Here is a 17,746-nt window from a genome sequence, read left to right as displayed (position 1 = left end):
GCCCTGGAAGGACGCCTGATTGGCTTGGCCGGCCTGTTGGGGTCTGGAGGCTGGAGCCATCACACAGCCGGGTGGTGAAAGGCCCAGCCTCTCTCTCCTGGCTGTCTGGGGAGCTCAGGGAGTGGGCTGACTGCCCAACGCAGAGCAAGAGGCAGGGGAGAGGGCGCATCACTCAGGGTGCCGACAGAAGTGTAGACATTAAGCTACTAAACGCCTCTTTAGGTGCACAGATTTGGATGGGGCATTGAAAAGAGGATATGGATGCTTTTGTTAAAGAGCACAGTGCAATCCACCCACCATCATGTTATATATAGCTTGTATATTAAGGTCTTCGTTGAGAAAAGAAGAACATTGTATGGAGAGTCATGTAATACTGTGTGTTTTTTTTTGTAAAAAAAATCCAACAGTACACTAGCCATAACATATAATTTGTCTGTGTATAACTGGAGATTTTATAGGCTGTGCTTAGCTCTTCCCTAACAGTTTGCTCCGCCCACTTAACACCGTCATAATGACACTCATTTTTTAAATATTTTTACTGCTTTTGATGAGATATGAAACGAGACATCATGCTTGAATTTGTGTAATAGGCCTATTAAGTGCTGTCTGAATAATTCTGCGTGAATAACGAGTGGACTCATGCAACCAAAAACACTAACGTGATTAATTGATCGTTGGATTTGCAAGAGTGTTTCCGTGAGTGTGTGCAGTGTGGTTGGGGAGTGTGTTGTGATGAGTGAGAGAGTGTGTGTGAGAGCTGTGTGAGCGCTGCTGTGTGAGAGTGCCCTTGTCTGGCCGCCTGTGTGTGTCTAGGCCAGTGCAGAGCAGCAGCAGCTAAAAAGCCCAAGCGGCAGTCCCAGGCCCAGTGAAAGGAGCCCTGTGTTCTAGGCAGATTCCAGCAACTCATATTAAACAGAAAGAAAAACAAAACATTATTGCAGCTGCGACTACACATTCCCGCCTCTGCAGCCCCCCCCCCCCCCCCCCCCCCCCATTTGCCCAGCCACCACCACAAGTCGTCGTCGACATTAACGCGCTCACTTCGTTCTGACCACTCTCTTTGTCAGCGCGAGCCGTTTCGGCCCCACATTCCCTCCGTGAGCATAATGGCCTGGTCTCCAGACCTGCTCGTCGACACGATGGGTTGAGGGGAAGTGCTGTCCGGCTGCTCGCTGCACTGGCTCCTCCTAACACTTGCATACCGTCATGCTAGGACCAGGGGTATAAACACAGTGGAGGCAAAGTGGAGCATGAACTAAGATGATTAGAAGGCTATGGCGAGTATGTTGGCTCACGTAGGATAACTATTATGCTTCAGTTTAGTCTCACTGAGTTCCTTTGTGGTCACCAAGCAGCTATAAAATACACGGATCTGTGTTTGAAAAGTTCAAAATGCCACATTCCACAATGAGCGCACATTCCAAAGAACTGGTGTAATCCGCGTGTCGATGTTATCGCGGCGTTTTTCCTGTCTCGTTGTGCGCCCGGTGTCTGGTGGCTGAGCGGAGACTGAGCGTGTCCTTCCTCCCCCGCAGGTGCCCATCTGAAGGTGTGTCCTCAGGGCTTCTCCTGCTGCACGCTGGAGATGGAGGAGAAGCTGAGCCAGCAGAGCCGCTCCGACCTCAAGGAGCCCGTGAGCCGCCTCAGCTCCAACATGCAGAGCACCTTCACCCAGAGACACCGCCACTTCGACCGTGAGTACCCGCCCTCGCCCTCGCCCCCTCGCCCCCTCGCCCGCTCATCTGCCACTCTCAGTCACGCCTGCATTCTTTCACCCACGCACATCCTTATCAGATAAACACAACAAATAAGGCCAGGAGTGTCTCTGAGTGCAACTGATTTATTCTCGATCACGTGACGTGCCTTTTTACCAATGAGAAATGCTTGCAAGCTGTAGAAACATACACACATAGCACTATTATATTCACTTCTGTTCCAGCCCATTTTCCTGCACATTCAGAGTGTTATGATTTGCCAGATTGCCGCATATTTACACATTCTGACTCACACCCTCACAGCTTAAGAACATAAGGGGTGGGTCTCGGTTAACACACACACACACACACACACACACACACACACACACACCCTCAGTGCCCCCTGCTCTGTGGGACATCTGTTGTGTGCATATGCTTCTGCTGATCCATATCTGTCCTCATTGGATGGCAGAAATTAGATATGTATGCAGACACCGTATCAAGGCCAGTTATGCATGTACACACACACACACACAGTCAAACACACAATGCTTCGGTGTGCCCATTTGAATCCATTCCTTTAGGGTGTGTTATGTGTATGCTCTGTGGCTCTGCCTTGCTCCCTCCCCCTCTCATCTTTGACGGACACCTCTGCCTGAGACTCCCAGTCGATCCACCACTCCGTCTCCACCTGTCTCTCTATGTCCCCCTCTCCCTCTCTCTCCCTCTTTCTCTCTCTCTCTTTCTCTGGGTCACACACTCCCTCTTGTGCACACACCCTCTCTCTCTCTCTCTCTCACACTCACACTCACACTCACACTCACACTCACACTCACACTCACACTCACACTCACACTCACACACACACACACACACACACACACACAGGCAAGCTGGCAGACAGACCACACACGCACCCAGAGCCAGGCTTCCTCCCTGGCCTGTGAGCGGCTGTAAATATCTGCCAGGGCTGCGAGCGCTAGGGATCGGGTGTCCCCACTCTGGGCCGCCAGTGGAGCGGGGGTGGGGGGGGGATATGGGTGGGGGGGGGGGCATGGGAAACATGCGACAACAGCGCTGACTCACCCAGGGAACCCCAACCCCCATCCCACCCTCTCTCCCCCTGACACACACATGCACATGTACACAAGATATAGAACCGCCATCAGGACTGTGCAACACTGCCCCCGGTGGCCAGGGAGAAATAAGTAGCATCCCACAGATGGATAAGGCGGGGAAATGGTAGCAATCCCTCTTGTGCTTCCAGTGGACAGGGGTGGACTGATATTGAGCGGAGATAAATGGAGACTCTTCTGGGCTCTGCCGCCCACGCCAACCCTGCTAGCACCTCGTCACTCACGGCTGCTGGCCGGGGCTGGGCTGGGCTGGGGATGGGAGGCGGTCAGAACCAGACTGAGGGGAGGCGGGTGGAGGTGGAGGTGGCTGCAGTCTGGCCAGCTCTCTCCCGCAGCTCCACTGAGGCCTAAACTTAGGGAGGCTTTAGGATGTAAACGGCCCCTTGAATTATAAACTGTGATGACATGTATAGAGTGAGTGTATACATAGCTGTGTGTGTGTGTGTGTGTGTTGAATAGGCTGGAAGGCTGGTAAGAGTATTTGGGGTTTTCCCCCCTTTTATACAGGGGAGCGAGGGGGGGGGTGTTTGGTGAAGGTTAACAAGGAGACTGCAAACGTTTGAAGAAAAACTACCAGAAAAAAAGCTGATGTGGGCGACAGGCTTTGGGAAAGAACAGAGTTGAACAGAATATTTGCTTGAGTGCGAGAGCGAAAGAGGGAATGGAGAGAGAGATGGTAACAGAGAGAGAGAAGGAGAGAATGGAAAAAGAGAGATGTTAACAGAGAGAGAGAAGGAGAGAATGGAGAAAGAGAGAGATGGTAACGGAGAGAGAGAAGGAGAGAATGGAAAAAGAGAGAGATGGTAACGGAGAGAGAGAAGGAGAGAATGGAGAACGAGAGAGATGGTAACGGAGAGCGCATGTATTACAGCCAGATGTGAGCAGGAATGTGACATGTCGGAATGTAGTGGCAGCCAGATCCCAACCGCCCTGCTCCTCTCCTCTCCCCCACGCACTCCCCCTCCTCCCTTTCTCCTCCCTCCCTCCCTCAGTCTTTTGTCCCTTTCTCTCTCATCCTTTTCTCTCTGCCATCACTCTGTTCTGCCTTTCATTTTGCTTGCTGTTTCAGGTTTGCATGTCTTTTTGAAGGGTTACCGTGGGAATAAGCTCTGAAGTGGTGTGTGTGTGTGTGTGTGTGTGTGTGTGTGTGTGTGTGTGTGTGTGTGTGTGTGTGTGTGTGTGTGTGTGTGTGTGTGTGTGTGTGTGTGTGTGTGTGTGTGTGGTGTGTGTGTGTGTGTGTGTTGTGTGTGTGTGTGTGTGTGTGTGTGTGTGTGTGTGTGTGTGTGTGTGTGTGTGTGGTAGAGAGCGTGCTGGCGGAGCAGCAGGAAGGTTTCTGGCGTGTATCAGCCAGAGCTCGGAGGCCCCGTGTGGAAGTACTTAACAGCGCTTTGAGCCACCCTTCTGAAGCCTCGAAAATGTCGCCCTACATTGTCATGCACATAAATATGTGAACAATGTGTTTCTGCGCTCCGCTCCAAAGAGGGAAAATGCATTACATCTGTACGGGATTGAGCCCTGATGTCCAGGCAAAGAACAGTTTCATCTGTGGCCAGTCGAGATGGCTGTCTCAAGAGGCTACTGTTTATTTTGAGCCGTCCACAGACACAACCATTTCCTGTGAAGGGCCCAGACAGGAAAGCAGTCCAATGTATTTACAGTAACGTAAAGTGTAGGATCTAGTAGATGCTAACGCTGATCTCTCTCTCCCACACACACACACACACACACACACACAACAGGATGTGTTGTGCAGCAGAGCACACTCATCGCTTAGGGCCTGGAGGTTGGAGTCACGGGCGATTAAGTGCTGGCCCAGATAAGTTCTTTTTTTCCTTCTGCCTTCCCTCCTTTTCCTCCCTGGTGGCTGCTGTTTGTTCCCTGCCCACATCCGTTCAGACAACCCCCCCCCCCCCCCTCCCAAGTCCGTCCACAGTGGCCACCCAACTGTCACCCCGGACCGCTGTCCCAATCGCAAGAGCCGCGAGCTGACCCAAACCACACAGAGGGGTACGGGGTCTCGTAAAAGCAAGACAGCTGAAAAGCAAAGATGTCCGCCGGAGAGCTGCAGCAGTGGGAGAGGATATGAGGGGGTGAGGCGGCCGAGGGGAAAGAGGGATTGAGTGACAGGAGTGAAAAAGCAGAGGGATGGATAGGAAAGGTGGGGAGAGGAGAGGAGAGGAGGGGTCGCTATGACCCAGCGGTGAGTGGAGACGGGCCAAATGCTTGAGCGTGGCGCTCAGCAGCACAGCAGCTCTGCGCTGAAAGGCCCACAGACAAATGCCTTTCAAATGATGTGGAAGTAGAGTGAGGACATGAAGAGGAGGGGCCAGGGGCTTCCCTTAGCATGAACTCTACTCTACTTTTCTCTCAAGCAGTCAAACACAAACAACCACTCACATACAAATATACATATATACATATATTCTTACTTCCACCCAGCTGGGACTCTAAACTTAGTATAACGTTTAAACTTAGTGCAGCTTTAAACAAGTGCTGTGGGCTTTAACCTTTCGCACACATTCTGGGGAGCATGAGCCAGGCAGGAAGAGCTCATTTAATGTGAAAGTCCTTTGGCCTAGCGTCCAGCGCAGCGCATCATGAAAACAAGATTTTAATGAAGAAGCAAAGATGCCTTTCCCCAGCTCGCTGTCCTCAGACGCTTGGCCCTGACTGAACCAGCGCAGCTCCCGGGAGGCTCCAATTTGCCAGACATGAAGGGCTCCTCTCCTCATCCTCTGAGCAGTGCTTTGCTCAGAAATGCGCCCGGCCGTACGCTTGATCCAGGGATAATTGTGTCCGACTCAGTCAAGCAGGGCGAATACATCAAGCTCAGCCTAACAACTGAGGACCTTTTGGTTTTGCTTAACAGCAGTTTGTTAGCTTCTCACTTAAATGACAGCCAGTGAGCTAACTTGACACCCCCCCCCCCCTCCCACACACACACACACTCTGATGCTCGTCCCTTATGGCAGGACTGTAGACGGTGTCCTATGATGATGAAGTGAGTGGGGGACAGGTGGAGAGCTGCTCCCTCCTTTCTTCCTGTCCTCCCTCTCTCCCTCTTTTCTGCTCTCTGACTTTAAACTTGCGGCGGCTCTGGCATTCCTCAGGAGCAGGGGGAGGGCTGGGGGGCTGCGGGTGTGTGTGTGTGTGTGTGTGTGTGTGTGTGTGGTGGTGGGGGGGGTCTTTTGTTTTAATCCCTGTCAATGGAGCTGGGTGCCCTCTCTGCGCTCTTTGTAAGGGTGGGGGGGAAGGGGAGGGGCGGAGGGTGCAAATGGAAGGGCTGCAGTGTTTCCGGTATCCTTGGTGACACAGCGGGGATTTGGGAGTTAAAAACCCCTCAAGTTAACCCGCCCAGTGTCACGCTCCCCTTTTCCCCCTGTCATCCCCTCAGCACACACACACACACACACTCTTTTGAACATGTCCACATGAAGTGGAAGTGACAACATGGTGTGTGTGTGTGTGGGTTTGTGTGTGTGTACTTCTGTCTTCACATGTGTGCTTGGCCATTTATGACTGTGTGTGTGCGTGCGTGTGTGCGTGCGTGCGTGCGTGCGTGCGTGCGTGCGTGCGTGCGTGCGTGCGTGCGTGCGTGCGCGTGTGTGTGTGTGTGCATGTTTTGTGCAGCTCTGTGGAGTGCTGGTGACCGAAGGACAAATTTGAGCTGGGTGACCGGCATCTGTAAGAGCATGGGAACTTTACATTTCAAAGCCAGGGGGAAAGACACCCAGGCCAGTGGTCCACAGAACAGACGCTTTTTTGTGGAGGAGAGCGAACAAGCTAGTGTGAGAGAAAGTTGATACAAAGAGAAAAGACTGAAAGACGAGTGAGAGAGAGTGTGTGTGTGTGTGTGTGTGTGTGTGTGTGTGTGTGTGTGTGTGTGTGTGTGTGTGTTAGCCAGAGCAAAAAGAGCACAAGGTACCTAAAGCATTTCTGTGGAATTCTCATTTTGTTCAGATTAAGAAAGTGGGGGTGGTGGTGAGGTGAGGTGGGGGGGGTTCATGGGAGAAGGGGCAGGATTATTTGAGTGGGGGGGGGGGTGGTGGTGGGGTTTGTGGGGGGCTGACATTCCTGAGAATGAAGCAGGTCATTGTTCGTGCTCCACACTGAAGAGAGCGAGCTGAAGGAACTGATGAAGTGAAAGCAGGAGTGAGGAGAAGGCTTGGGAGGGGGGGGGGGGGGTTCTGCATTATTCAGTAATCCTATTGAACATGCCAGTGAGGGGCAGAGGGAGAGAGAGAGAAAAGAGGAATGGAATGTGACAACAGAAAAATGCCATTGAAAGTGGTCAGTCTCAACTGGCTAGATGTGCGAGGAGACGGTTGCGGTTTGAAAACGACCAGCAGCCTCTCATCTATCCCCCTCACTCCCCCCCCCCCCAATACACACACACACACACTTGCCCCTCTCTGTCATTCTTCTGTTCATCCTCAACTTCTTTCCCCCTTCTTTCCCCCTCTCCCATCAGAAAAAAAGATCCCCTGCTTAATGGAACAACGAGGCTGAAAAATGTTTGGACACCAGGGGCAGGTCAAATGGAATATACATTAATCTGTTTGGGTAATAACCCCCGAGCTTGTCTGTTTTTGGGAGCCGGGCTTGTTGGCAGCGCTGCTGGGTTTTTTCCACCCGGCTGCAGAGTGCTGGGGATAGGGACCGCGAGGAGCATTAAATCTGCCTCTCCCGAGTGCCATTGCATTGACACAGCCATATAGCTACCGCCAAGAATACCGACTTTTTTCAGTCCTTACAGAAGAATGTCACATGGTTTTAATGCTTACATGTTGAACCGATGACTGCCATCCCCATGTGTGTGTGCGTGTGTGTGTGTGTGATATATCAAGCTGTGTCTTGTTTAGAGTCTTATCTGTTTTCTGGAGTCGTGAGTTTGAGACATACAGCCCTGTCTGCCTCCACACCCCACACCCTATACTGGCCTACTTTTGCTTTGCGAGAATCCTCTGTCTAAAAGTATCCCCAAAGATGTAATTAGAAACACACACACACACACACACCACCAAACCATGTATTATCTAATCTAATCCACTCTAATCTATAACCTGGGACAGGATCTGGAAAATGTACCTTCCACCATACCAGAGTAGTCCTGCAGTGACAATGGATTAAAACTGATTCTCTGATTCATGCTCTCTTTCTTGGCCTCTCTCTCTCTCTTCCCTGTTCATCTACTCATCTGCTGTTCCTGATTTTCTGATTTTCCTCTTTGCTCTTCTACCATCTTTTGGTAACTTTTCTTGTCTTTTCTTTCCTGTCGCTGTCATCTCTTCCTCTTTTCCCTCCTTTTATTGATATAATATTACTGTTTAATGTGAGTTTTTGTGTGAAAAGGTTAGATAATGTTTTAATGCAGGAGTGTTAAACCCTTCTTCTCTTCCTCCCTCTATCTCTATCTCTCTCTCTCTCTCTCTCTCTCTCTCTCTCTCTCTCTCTCTCTCTCTCTCTTTCTCTCTCTCTCTCTCTCTCAGAGTTCTTCCGTGAGTTGCTGGACAATGCCGAGGGCTCGCTGCACAGCATGTTTGTGCGCACCTATGGCCAGATGTACATGAAGAATGCCGAGCTCTTCAAGAGCTTCTTCCAGGATCTGCGGCGCTACTACCAGCAGGGCAGCGCCGTCGTCAACCTGGACTCCATGCTGGGCGAATTCTGGGAGGACCTGCTGGAGCGCATGTTCCGGCTGGTCAACGTCCAGTACGAGTTCAGCGACGCCTACATGGAGTGCGTGAGCCGGCACACGGAGCAGCTGCGACCGTTCGGCGACGTGCCGCGCAAGCTGCGTCTGCAGCTCACGCGCGCTTTCATCGCCGCGCGCACCTTCACCCGCGGCCTGGCGCTCATGGGCGAGGTGGTCAACAAAGTGTCCTCGGTGAGTGAGCGGGAGGAGGAGGAGGAGGAAGTGTGTGTTGGAGGGGAGGCTGCTGGGAAGTGAAGTTGCATGCATCTGATTGTGAGGAGCTGATTTAGGGAATTGGGGTGGTGTTCACAGGAGGAGGTGGTGTTGTGCAGCAGGGGGAGTGTGGGTGGAGTGTGAGTCTGGGTGGGTGAGGGGGGGGGGGGGGGGAGTGCGGAGATCCCAGGCTGTGGAGGCAGGTCCCATGGGAAGAGAACAGCTGGCCAGCCCCAGTCAGGAGTCACAGGTCAAGGCAGACCAGGTGAGCAGCAGCCCTGGAGGTGAGAGGGGTGGGGGGACTCTCAGGGTACAGGCGGAAGGAGAGGGGGAGGTGGAGGTGTTTGAGACCCAAACACAAGCTGTTGGTATGTAGGTGACTGAATACTCTGGAGGACCTCTAACGGTCATGTGAAGTTACTCACGGATCTCCTTGTAGTCAGTAATTAACGCACCATTGCTTTTTGTTTGACCCTTCCTGTTCAGCTGACATGTTTTTTTATAAATTTGTCTCTTCTACTTCTTTTCTCTCCCTCCCCCCTCTCTCCCCCTCTCTTCCTCTCTCCCTCTCTTCCTCTCTCCTCTCCCAGGTAAGTGCCTCCCCCAGCTGTGTCCGCGCGGCCATGAAGATGATGTACTGTCCCTACTGCTCGGGCCAGGTGGCCCTCAAGCCCTGCCCCAACTACTGCCTGAATGTGATGCGCGGTTGCCTGGCCAACCAGGCTGACCTGGACTTCGAGTGGAACAACTTCCTGGGTAAGAGTGGCTCTCGCGGCCGCGACTCTGTCATGACTCCAAGCCTTTGATGTTCCCAGCACCGTGTGAGCTGTGCACAGGACTGGGAGGAAGAGGCAATGTGTTTTCACCATGCGCTAATATGGGCATCAGATTTGTACGATGGTTTATGAGTGCTTTGATGTGTTGCTCCCCACTGTGAGGAACTACGTATTACACACACACACACACACACACACACACACACACACACACACGCACACACACACTCTTCTTTGTTCCTGAACTCAAGCAATCACTTTTGCACACACATCCAAAAAACTCCTTCTCTGGAAGGTAGGCAGTTGTGTGTTTTCCTGCCAGGGGGCCCAGTTTCAAAATTGTCCATGATTTCACACTGCCTCAGTGCCTTCTCTGTGTGATATGCAGTATGTTGGTATGTTCTGCCCTCTAGTGGTCAGATGGAGTAATGGTCACACAGTTTAACAGAATAGTCTCTGATCATGAATCTGCTACATTGGATTCCTGTGTGAAACCTACTGTAGCAGGTAGGCATTTTGTATGTCATGCTCCTGTGTAATTGTGAATCTTCTGTGTGTCTGGTATGCAGACGCCATGTTGAGTCTGGCTGACCGGCTTGAGGGACCCTTCAACTTTGAGTCAGTGATGGACCCCATCGATGTCAAGATCTCTGATGCCATCATGAACATGCAGGAGAACAGCATGCAGGTCTCTCAGAAGGTGGGTATCAGCAAAACCATGTACACAAGGCTAGGTTTGTTTGGACTCCATTCAATCCATAGTTTGGGATAAAGCTTAATTCTGAAATCAATTGCAGATACCATTCTTTAGTAGGCTGTATGTTGGGAAAGACGGACGGGAACGGCAGAGACACACATACAAAGAGAATTTCTGTAGAGATTAAACATCAGCTCTTTCCTGACACCAAAAGTGTGCATCAGAGACGGCCGTTTTAAGTTGCGTCTCCTTCTCTGTATGTGCAGGTGTTCCAGGGCTGTGGGCAGCCGAAACTCAGTAAGTCCTTCAGTCGCACCAGTCGCTCCATCAAGGAGACCGGCTTCACCGGCCGCTTCCGCCCCTACAGCCCTGATGCCCGGCCCACGACTGCAGCTGGCACCAGCCTGGATAGACTGGTGAGTGGATGACCAGGCCACACACACACACACACACACACACACACACACACACACACAGATAGAGCACTGGCTGTCAACAAGAGCCAACAATGATCTGTGTTTGCCTAGACTGACATGAGGTCTGACTCCAAACTTGTCATACTGAGCTGGGTGTAAGTGTTCTCTGCTCTCCTGTTGCCCAGGTAATGGATGTGAAGAAGAAGCTGAAGCATGCCAAGAAGTTCTGGTCCACACTTCCAGACACTGTTTGCGAAGGGGAGAGGGTTGCCATTGGTGATGAGGAATGTTGGAACGGCACAGCCAAGAGCAGGTACTATGGCTCTCCTACCCACACAAAGTGCCAGTGTAACATGAATTACACGTGCCATTGGCTACATGACTGATCTTGGTATTTCTGTCGTTTGTAGATACGAGTCTGTCGTCATGAACAGTGGCCTGGCCAATCAGGTGGCCAACCCCGACGTGGAAGTGGACATCACCAAGCCTGACGTGGTGATCCGCCGGCAGATTGTTGTCCTGAAGGAGATGACCACCTGGCTGAAGGCAGCTTACAATGGAAATGACATCTCATCTGACAATGGTGAGCGGGTCCTTCACAAAACCATACGACAGGGCCTCCATGGGATGAGAGTTGGAGCATATTAATTAACTACTTATGTTGTGTGCATTTTCAGATCAATACTTCATTCTGCTTTTTATGTTTATCAACTCCACCCATTTCTTTATAAGAATTCATAACTTTCATTTATTTATTTACATTTAGCAGACACTGTTGTCCAAAGTGACTTACATATGTCAACTATGTTACAAGGAATTACATTGTCCCCGAGCAAGTTGGGGTGGAGTACCTTGCTCAAGGGCACAACGGTGGAAGCTGGGAATTGAACCCACAACTTTTCAGGCTACTGCATGCCAGTTCCTTAACAACTACACTGCATTGTAATCAATGTTATTAGCGTACAGAGTGAGTTCATTTGGCATCTCTTTCTCCCCACAGAGGAGGATGGCAGCGGTGAGGAGAGTGGCAGCGGCGTCTGTGAGTCCCCGCCCTGTGAAGGTGACATGTACTTCTCCACCACGGCCCCGGCCAAGCCCAACGTGCGATTCGTGCACCAAGAAACAGAGGGCACGAAGGCCGCGGCCCCGGCGGCGCGGGCCAACCTGCTGCTGGCTCTACTCGGCCTCCTGCTGGTCCTGCTAGAGACGCACTGGAGATAGACGCCCCGGCACCGCGGGGGGAAAGGGAGAGAGTGAGCGAGAGAAAGAGAGAGGGATGGAGAGAGCAGGGAAAAAAAACTGTCTGAGGACTTGGAAAGACTTGCCTTCCAGACCTCGATCTGCCTGTTGATCTGGGGAAGACTCTAATACTATAATACGTTCACTTTTAAAATAAACAGTTTTGTTTTCTTTCTTTTTTTTAAAAAAAAAATCAAGACAAGGACATTCACGCACATCTGTGGGAGTTTCTACAGAATATCACCTTCCATCAGCTCGGTCTGTTACATTTTTTGTTCCCCCGCCATCTTGAACATGGTTTTTAACTCGTACCCCACTTCACCAGCAGTGTTTGGGCCCTCTGCTCACATTTTAATGCTTTTTTATTGGTGTTTGAGTAATTATATGGGTGTTTGGAGGGGTTGTGTGTTAGTGGTATGTGTGTGTGTGTGTGTGTGTGTGTGTGTGTGTGTGTGTGTGTGTGTGTGTGTGTGTGTGTGTGTCTGTTTGTGGATGGATGTGTTTGTAAATACATGCAAAATCTTTGTCTCTGATAATTAACCTACCCTTGTACTACATATATAGATCAATTAAGCAGCAGTGTAGCAAGTATTCTGTAATCAGACATAGCTTTTATAACCAGGTGTAAGTGTGTGTGTCTGTGTGTGTGTCTGTGTGTGTCTGTGTGTGTGTGTGTGTCTGTGTGTGTGTGTGTAAATATTTCAGTACTTGGGTTATCTACAATCCATGTTGTGGGGTTAATCAGAACATGTAATTGGCCAAGGTTTGACCACATCCTTGTATGACAGAATAGGAAGAGACCAGACTAAAGAAGCGTGTGGTGCAGAAAAGGGCCAAGGGTGAAGAAGTAGCTGGTCTCCAAGCTGGGCTGGTTCAGAAGGAGGGGGGTGGCTCCAAGAAGCATGGGCAGGTTTTGTGCTTTTAATTCTCCCCCCGATCATCTGAGTGTGTGTGCTTGAGCTGCACCGTATCCCTCTGCCTCAGTTGATCTCAGTACGGCCCCCGACCAGCACCTCCCCTCCTGCCCCGCCCCGCCCACAGAAAGCAAAGCTGATTGCAACCAGTCCACAACACTGCCAGCACACTCTGGCACAATGGCACAATCAGCTGACCTTTCACACTGGAAGTGTCTCATGATGGTCGCCATGTTGGCAGAGAAGTGACCCTGGCAGAGTTGTGTTGTTACTGTATGCTGGCCATGAGCTGATCGGAAGGCAGCCAGGGCTACGTGTGCGTTGTGTTTTAAATTGAGGACTGTGATGACCCTTGGAGCATGGGAGGTGGGAGGAACACAGGGTTTCATGTGGAAGGTGTTTTTTTGTGTTTTTTTAGTAATTGTTTTAGGTACAGCAGCTTTTATGACTAGTTCCAGTGCAACAGCCAATGTTGGTATAGGAGTGGTCAGTGCAATTTTATTTTTATTTAAAAAAAAAAAATAATTTGTCTGCATCACCAAGCAAAGTTACCTCTCACCTTCAGTTCTTAAATCAGCTTGTTTGTCAATTCTGTGCACCCCTCATATCCTGCTGTTGCCTTAATTTCAAATTACGTCTGAACTTTTTTTATGTACCCAAAAACATGCCATCGGTACGTTTCTCAGCCACTGGATGGTAGTGGTGGACCTAAAAATGGCGTCCTTAGATATTGAACTTTAACCCAGATATTCAACCCTTATGGAATCGTTAGTGTTCAGAAGAATAACCAGTGTTACTTTCTCTATTACGGCTTGTTTCCCATTTGTCACAAGAAAATATTCCACTCTGTGCTTTTGTACAGTAAATTATTTAATTGCATGTTTCTTGAAAGGCATTTATGAACACACCTTCAAAGATGTCCGTCATAGGTATCTAAATACAGTATTCAAAAAGTATATTTATATCTGTAGATGGAATGCCATTTCTAATGATTTCATAAATTACCTGATGGGGTTTGTATTGGCTTGGGGTAGTATGTTTTATAAAACATCTGATTCTGTAAGATAAAGCAGTGCATTCTGTTTTGACCCTGGAGTAGGCCATGGTGATTGGGAGCTCTGCAGAGGTGATGTTGGGACTGGGCTGGCCACTGAAATCCTTGACTGAACTTCATTTTAATCTATGTGCGATGCACTTTCCTTTTGGCATTTTACATTTTAATGCAACTGGACAATTTCACTAGATGTTTTAGACAGGTGTCTGTTAACTGCAATGTAATCTTTAAAAAAAAAAAAAAAAGGAGAAGCAATGTACCATTTGATTTCTTTCAAGGATTCTAGAATGGCAGCCCTGAGTCTTTCAAGTCTGCGATGACACTGAAGGCTAAAGGAAGTCCAGCATTCAGTGAGGCGTAGAAAAGCTTGCGCTGTCCTGTCATTGCTTTAGCATTTCTTTAAATTAGCATTGCTGCCAACACTGAGGGAATGTATGAATCCTGCATTGAAATGCAGTCCTCATATTTCTCTGGCTTTTCCAATTACTGCATCTTTGCTAATTGTGATATTTGTGAGTCTGTAAAAGTAGAGATACCCAAATTCCCTCTGTCATTGTCAAAGATGTAGGGAAGTGGGCGTCACAGACATCAAAAGGCTACACATGTGAGAGCCAGGTTCCTTACATTACTGGCGACATGGACACTTGAAATGACTGGGGAATATCATTTCTGGTCCACAGTACACCTTAACCCCATGAGGTACTGGATTTTAGTGGAACTATAATGATCACTTGCTGCCAGTGGTCCACACAAGTCATCTCCAGTGAGGATTAGAAACAACTGAAATAATTGTTGAAGTGTAAATAATGAGCAGCCATTTTAGATGTCTCTGAAAGAGGTCATAACAGTTCATCAAATTTGTACTTTTTCAGAGTAAATGTTTTGGAACGAACAAGATGAGATAGAACCTAAAATGTAAATGAAAAAGTATATTAAACATTTTCTAGTCTTGTTGAAATAAAGACTGCAGATATTTAAAGTATGTTTCTGTGTACTTATTTTCAATGTAAAAAGTTTTGTTATGATTTTCAAATAGGCCTACAGTCAAATAGGCCTACAGCAGTGGTCCCCAAACTACGGCCCGCCACCTCATTTCGGGTGGCCCCCCAAAACATGTCCAAGGTATATGGTTATGGTTATGGTTATGGTTATGGATTTAGCAGACGCCTTTGTCCAAAGCGACATATAAATACAAAACAACATAATAATATTTAAAAATGAACAGGGAACAGATTAAAATCTAGGTCAAATATAGTAAGGAGAATAGTTGTAGTACACAATAATATCAATTCAATCAATAGCCTAATAAAAAAAGCAATGTAAAAAAAGGGGAAAGGCAATAATAAAACAATAATGTCAATTCAATCAATAATATAAAAACAATAACATGCTAAGACTACATTAAGGAGAATATCAATAATAAACAATAATGTCAAATTAATTAACAGCCCAATTAAAATAAAAACAACATTATATAAACCATAACACATAAGCGCTTAAACAACTAAGTATATGTTGAATAGGAATGACTTTAGACCCCTCTTAAACGACCCAAAACTACCACAGGAACGGAGAGCACTGGGCAGTTCATTCCACCAACATGGAACCACTGAAGAAAAGAGTCTGGAATTAGACCCAGTTTTTATGACTGGTCGACACAACATACGCTCACCAGAAGACCGCAGTGGGCGGTTGGGCATGTAAGGCTTGATTATTGAATTAAAATAACTAGGAGCAGATCTAGTTAGTGTCCTATAGGCCAAAGTGAGAGATTTAAATTTAATTCTGGCTACTATAGGGAGCCAATGGAGAGTAACTAGGAGAGGAGTTACATGTGTCCTCTTTGGCTGATTGAAGACCAGGCGTGCTCCAGCATTTTGAATCAGCTGTAATGATCTTGTTACACAAGCGGGTAAGCCAGCTAATAGTGAATTACAATAGTCCAGCTTAGAGATGACCATGGTCTGAACAAGAAGTTGTGTGGAATCTTGTGTCAGATAAGGTCTGATCTTCCTAATGTTGTAAAGCATAAACCGGCATGATTTTGCAATAGAAGCTATATGCTCAGAGAAGTTAAGTCGGTCATCAATTACAACGCCCAAGTATATAGCATCTGCCCCGCATGGGAGTATGACATCGTTAAACTATAAGCTCCGTAATTCCCCCATTCATTCTCTATAGCGAGTCTTAAAGGGGTGGTTCAGGATTTTGGACATAGGACCTCATTTCCAAGTAAGCAAGTGTGATATTTATCAGTGGAGACCGTTTTCAACACGTTTCATTCAGTCCTTCTAATTGCAGAGTTCGCAGGTGCTAGGCTAGCGCAAGTCAACGGTATGTGCTAGCCTGCCACTAAAAACAGTCTTACCCACTCCAAAGTACACCCGAGGCAAATAAATTATAACGCCAGACTATCGATGTAAATGTCTGTATTGATAGTGTTATTTCTAACGTTATTCTATCCTTGCATTTCAACAATCACATTACATTTTGAGGGACTAGTTTCTTAGCAGCGGCGGAATTATACTTGCTCCGGTTAGTAGTACTGCGCCGAAAAGTAAACAGTAAAGCGCACTCCAATGGGGATACCTAGTAGTAGCCTTGGTAATAGCAGTCCGCCGCTGAGTTGCAAAATGACTACTAACAACTTCAGGGACCAAAGTATAACTATTGCAACGCGATGCAAGGGTAGTTGTATTTCTTACACTATTCTATCAACACAGACATTTACATCGATTGTCTGGAATTTGCCTCAGGTGTAGTTTGGAGTGGGTAAGACTGTCTTTAGTGGCAGGCTAGCACATACCGTTGACTTGCGCTAGCCTAGCACCTGCGAACTCTGCAATTAGAAGGACTGGATGAAACGTGTTGAAAACGGTCTCCACTGATAAATATCACACTTGCTTACTTGGAAATGAGGTCTTATGTCCAAAATCCTGAACCAACCCTTTAACAGTACACATGTAATACTCTTTTTGTCCACTGGTGGTTGTTTTGGCGCTGTTTCGCGTTTGCCATCGAAAACGGAATGAAATGAAAACCTATGCTGACTGTATCAGTGCTCAAAGTATTCTAAAAGTTTATCAATTAATTGCTAATAACTAACTAACTTCTATTCAAATCATATTTCTGGGACTTTCTGGGATAATTATTTATATTTTGTATCCACTCGTTCAATTGTTCATACAAATTCACAAATCACAAAGTTCTCATCAGGTGAGTGAAAGTGGTAATTTCAGATGTTTTTGCCAGCACTTCATAAAACTCAGTTTGAGAACTTTAAATTATTTGTAGGATATTGTTTGTTCACAATTTGAGCTGTGTAGGCCCTATGCAAAGAGTTCAGAGTTCACACATTTTGAATATTTAATTTGAGCTACATTTTACACTGATATGGCATGATGGCAATATAAACACAGCTAGCAATGGTATTAAATTACAGTAGCCTATGATTCAATGTAATGGAATATTCAACTAAGGTACACTGTTCACAGCACTAAGCTATTTATGGTTACTGATATACTCCGAGTCTCGGGCTCTCTCTTAGAGCCAGGCATTTTGAGCTGGCCCTCGGAAGAAAAAGTTTGGGGACCACTGGCCTACAGTGTTGTGTGCTGTGATTTATCACAATTTATATTGTTCAAACCGTTCGGTATTATAGCCTAAAATTAGAGATGTCCGATAATATCGGCCCACCGATATTATCGGCCCGATATTAGCATAAATATATGTAATATCTGTTAATATCGTTATCGGATTTTTTTTGCCTTAAAACCGATAAAATAATGCTTGCGTTACACCCAAATAGTGCCTATGCGCTCCTGAAGCGTTTACCGGCGCACAGATGATGACCTCATCAAGCTGCGTCTTGAAGCATACAATCAAGCAGAGAATGTCTAATAAGGGGAG

The 17,746-nt window shown here is 47.8% G+C and overlaps 1 protein-coding gene across 1 annotated transcript in view; it reads left to right on the top strand.

Annotated features, from left to right (window-relative positions):
- The window catches only part of gpc4 (glypican 4), a 35,291-nt gene extending 20,475 nt beyond the window's left edge, over positions 1–14,816 (top strand). Inside the window, exons 2-9 of the mRNA XM_076292462.1 lie at positions 1,536–1,694; positions 8,323–8,720; positions 9,332–9,497; positions 10,087–10,217; positions 10,481–10,630; positions 10,816–10,943; positions 11,041–11,213; positions 11,631–14,816. Of these exons, the coding sequence (XP_076148577.1) occupies positions 1,536–1,694; positions 8,323–8,720; positions 9,332–9,497; positions 10,087–10,217; positions 10,481–10,630; positions 10,816–10,943; positions 11,041–11,213; positions 11,631–11,851 (1,526 nt within the window). The 3' untranslated portion in view covers positions 11,852–14,816. The remainder of the gene's footprint in view (positions 1–1,535; positions 1,695–8,322; positions 8,721–9,331; positions 9,498–10,086; positions 10,218–10,480; positions 10,631–10,815; positions 10,944–11,040; positions 11,214–11,630) is intronic.
- Positions 14,817–17,746: the final 2,930 nt, after the last annotated feature.

Source organism: Alosa pseudoharengus, unplaced genomic scaffold, assembly GCF_046254945.1.
Source record: "Alosa pseudoharengus isolate Yale_2024_CS ecotype anadromous, Long Island Sound unplaced genomic scaffold, YU_APseudo_1.1 YU_APseudo_1.1_scf_19, whole genome shotgun sequence".
NCBI lineage: Eukaryota > Metazoa > Chordata > Actinopteri > Clupeiformes > Clupeidae > Alosa > Alosa pseudoharengus.
The sequence above is the reverse complement of the archived record's forward strand: the minus strand, read 5'-3'. Positions and strand labels throughout refer to the sequence as shown.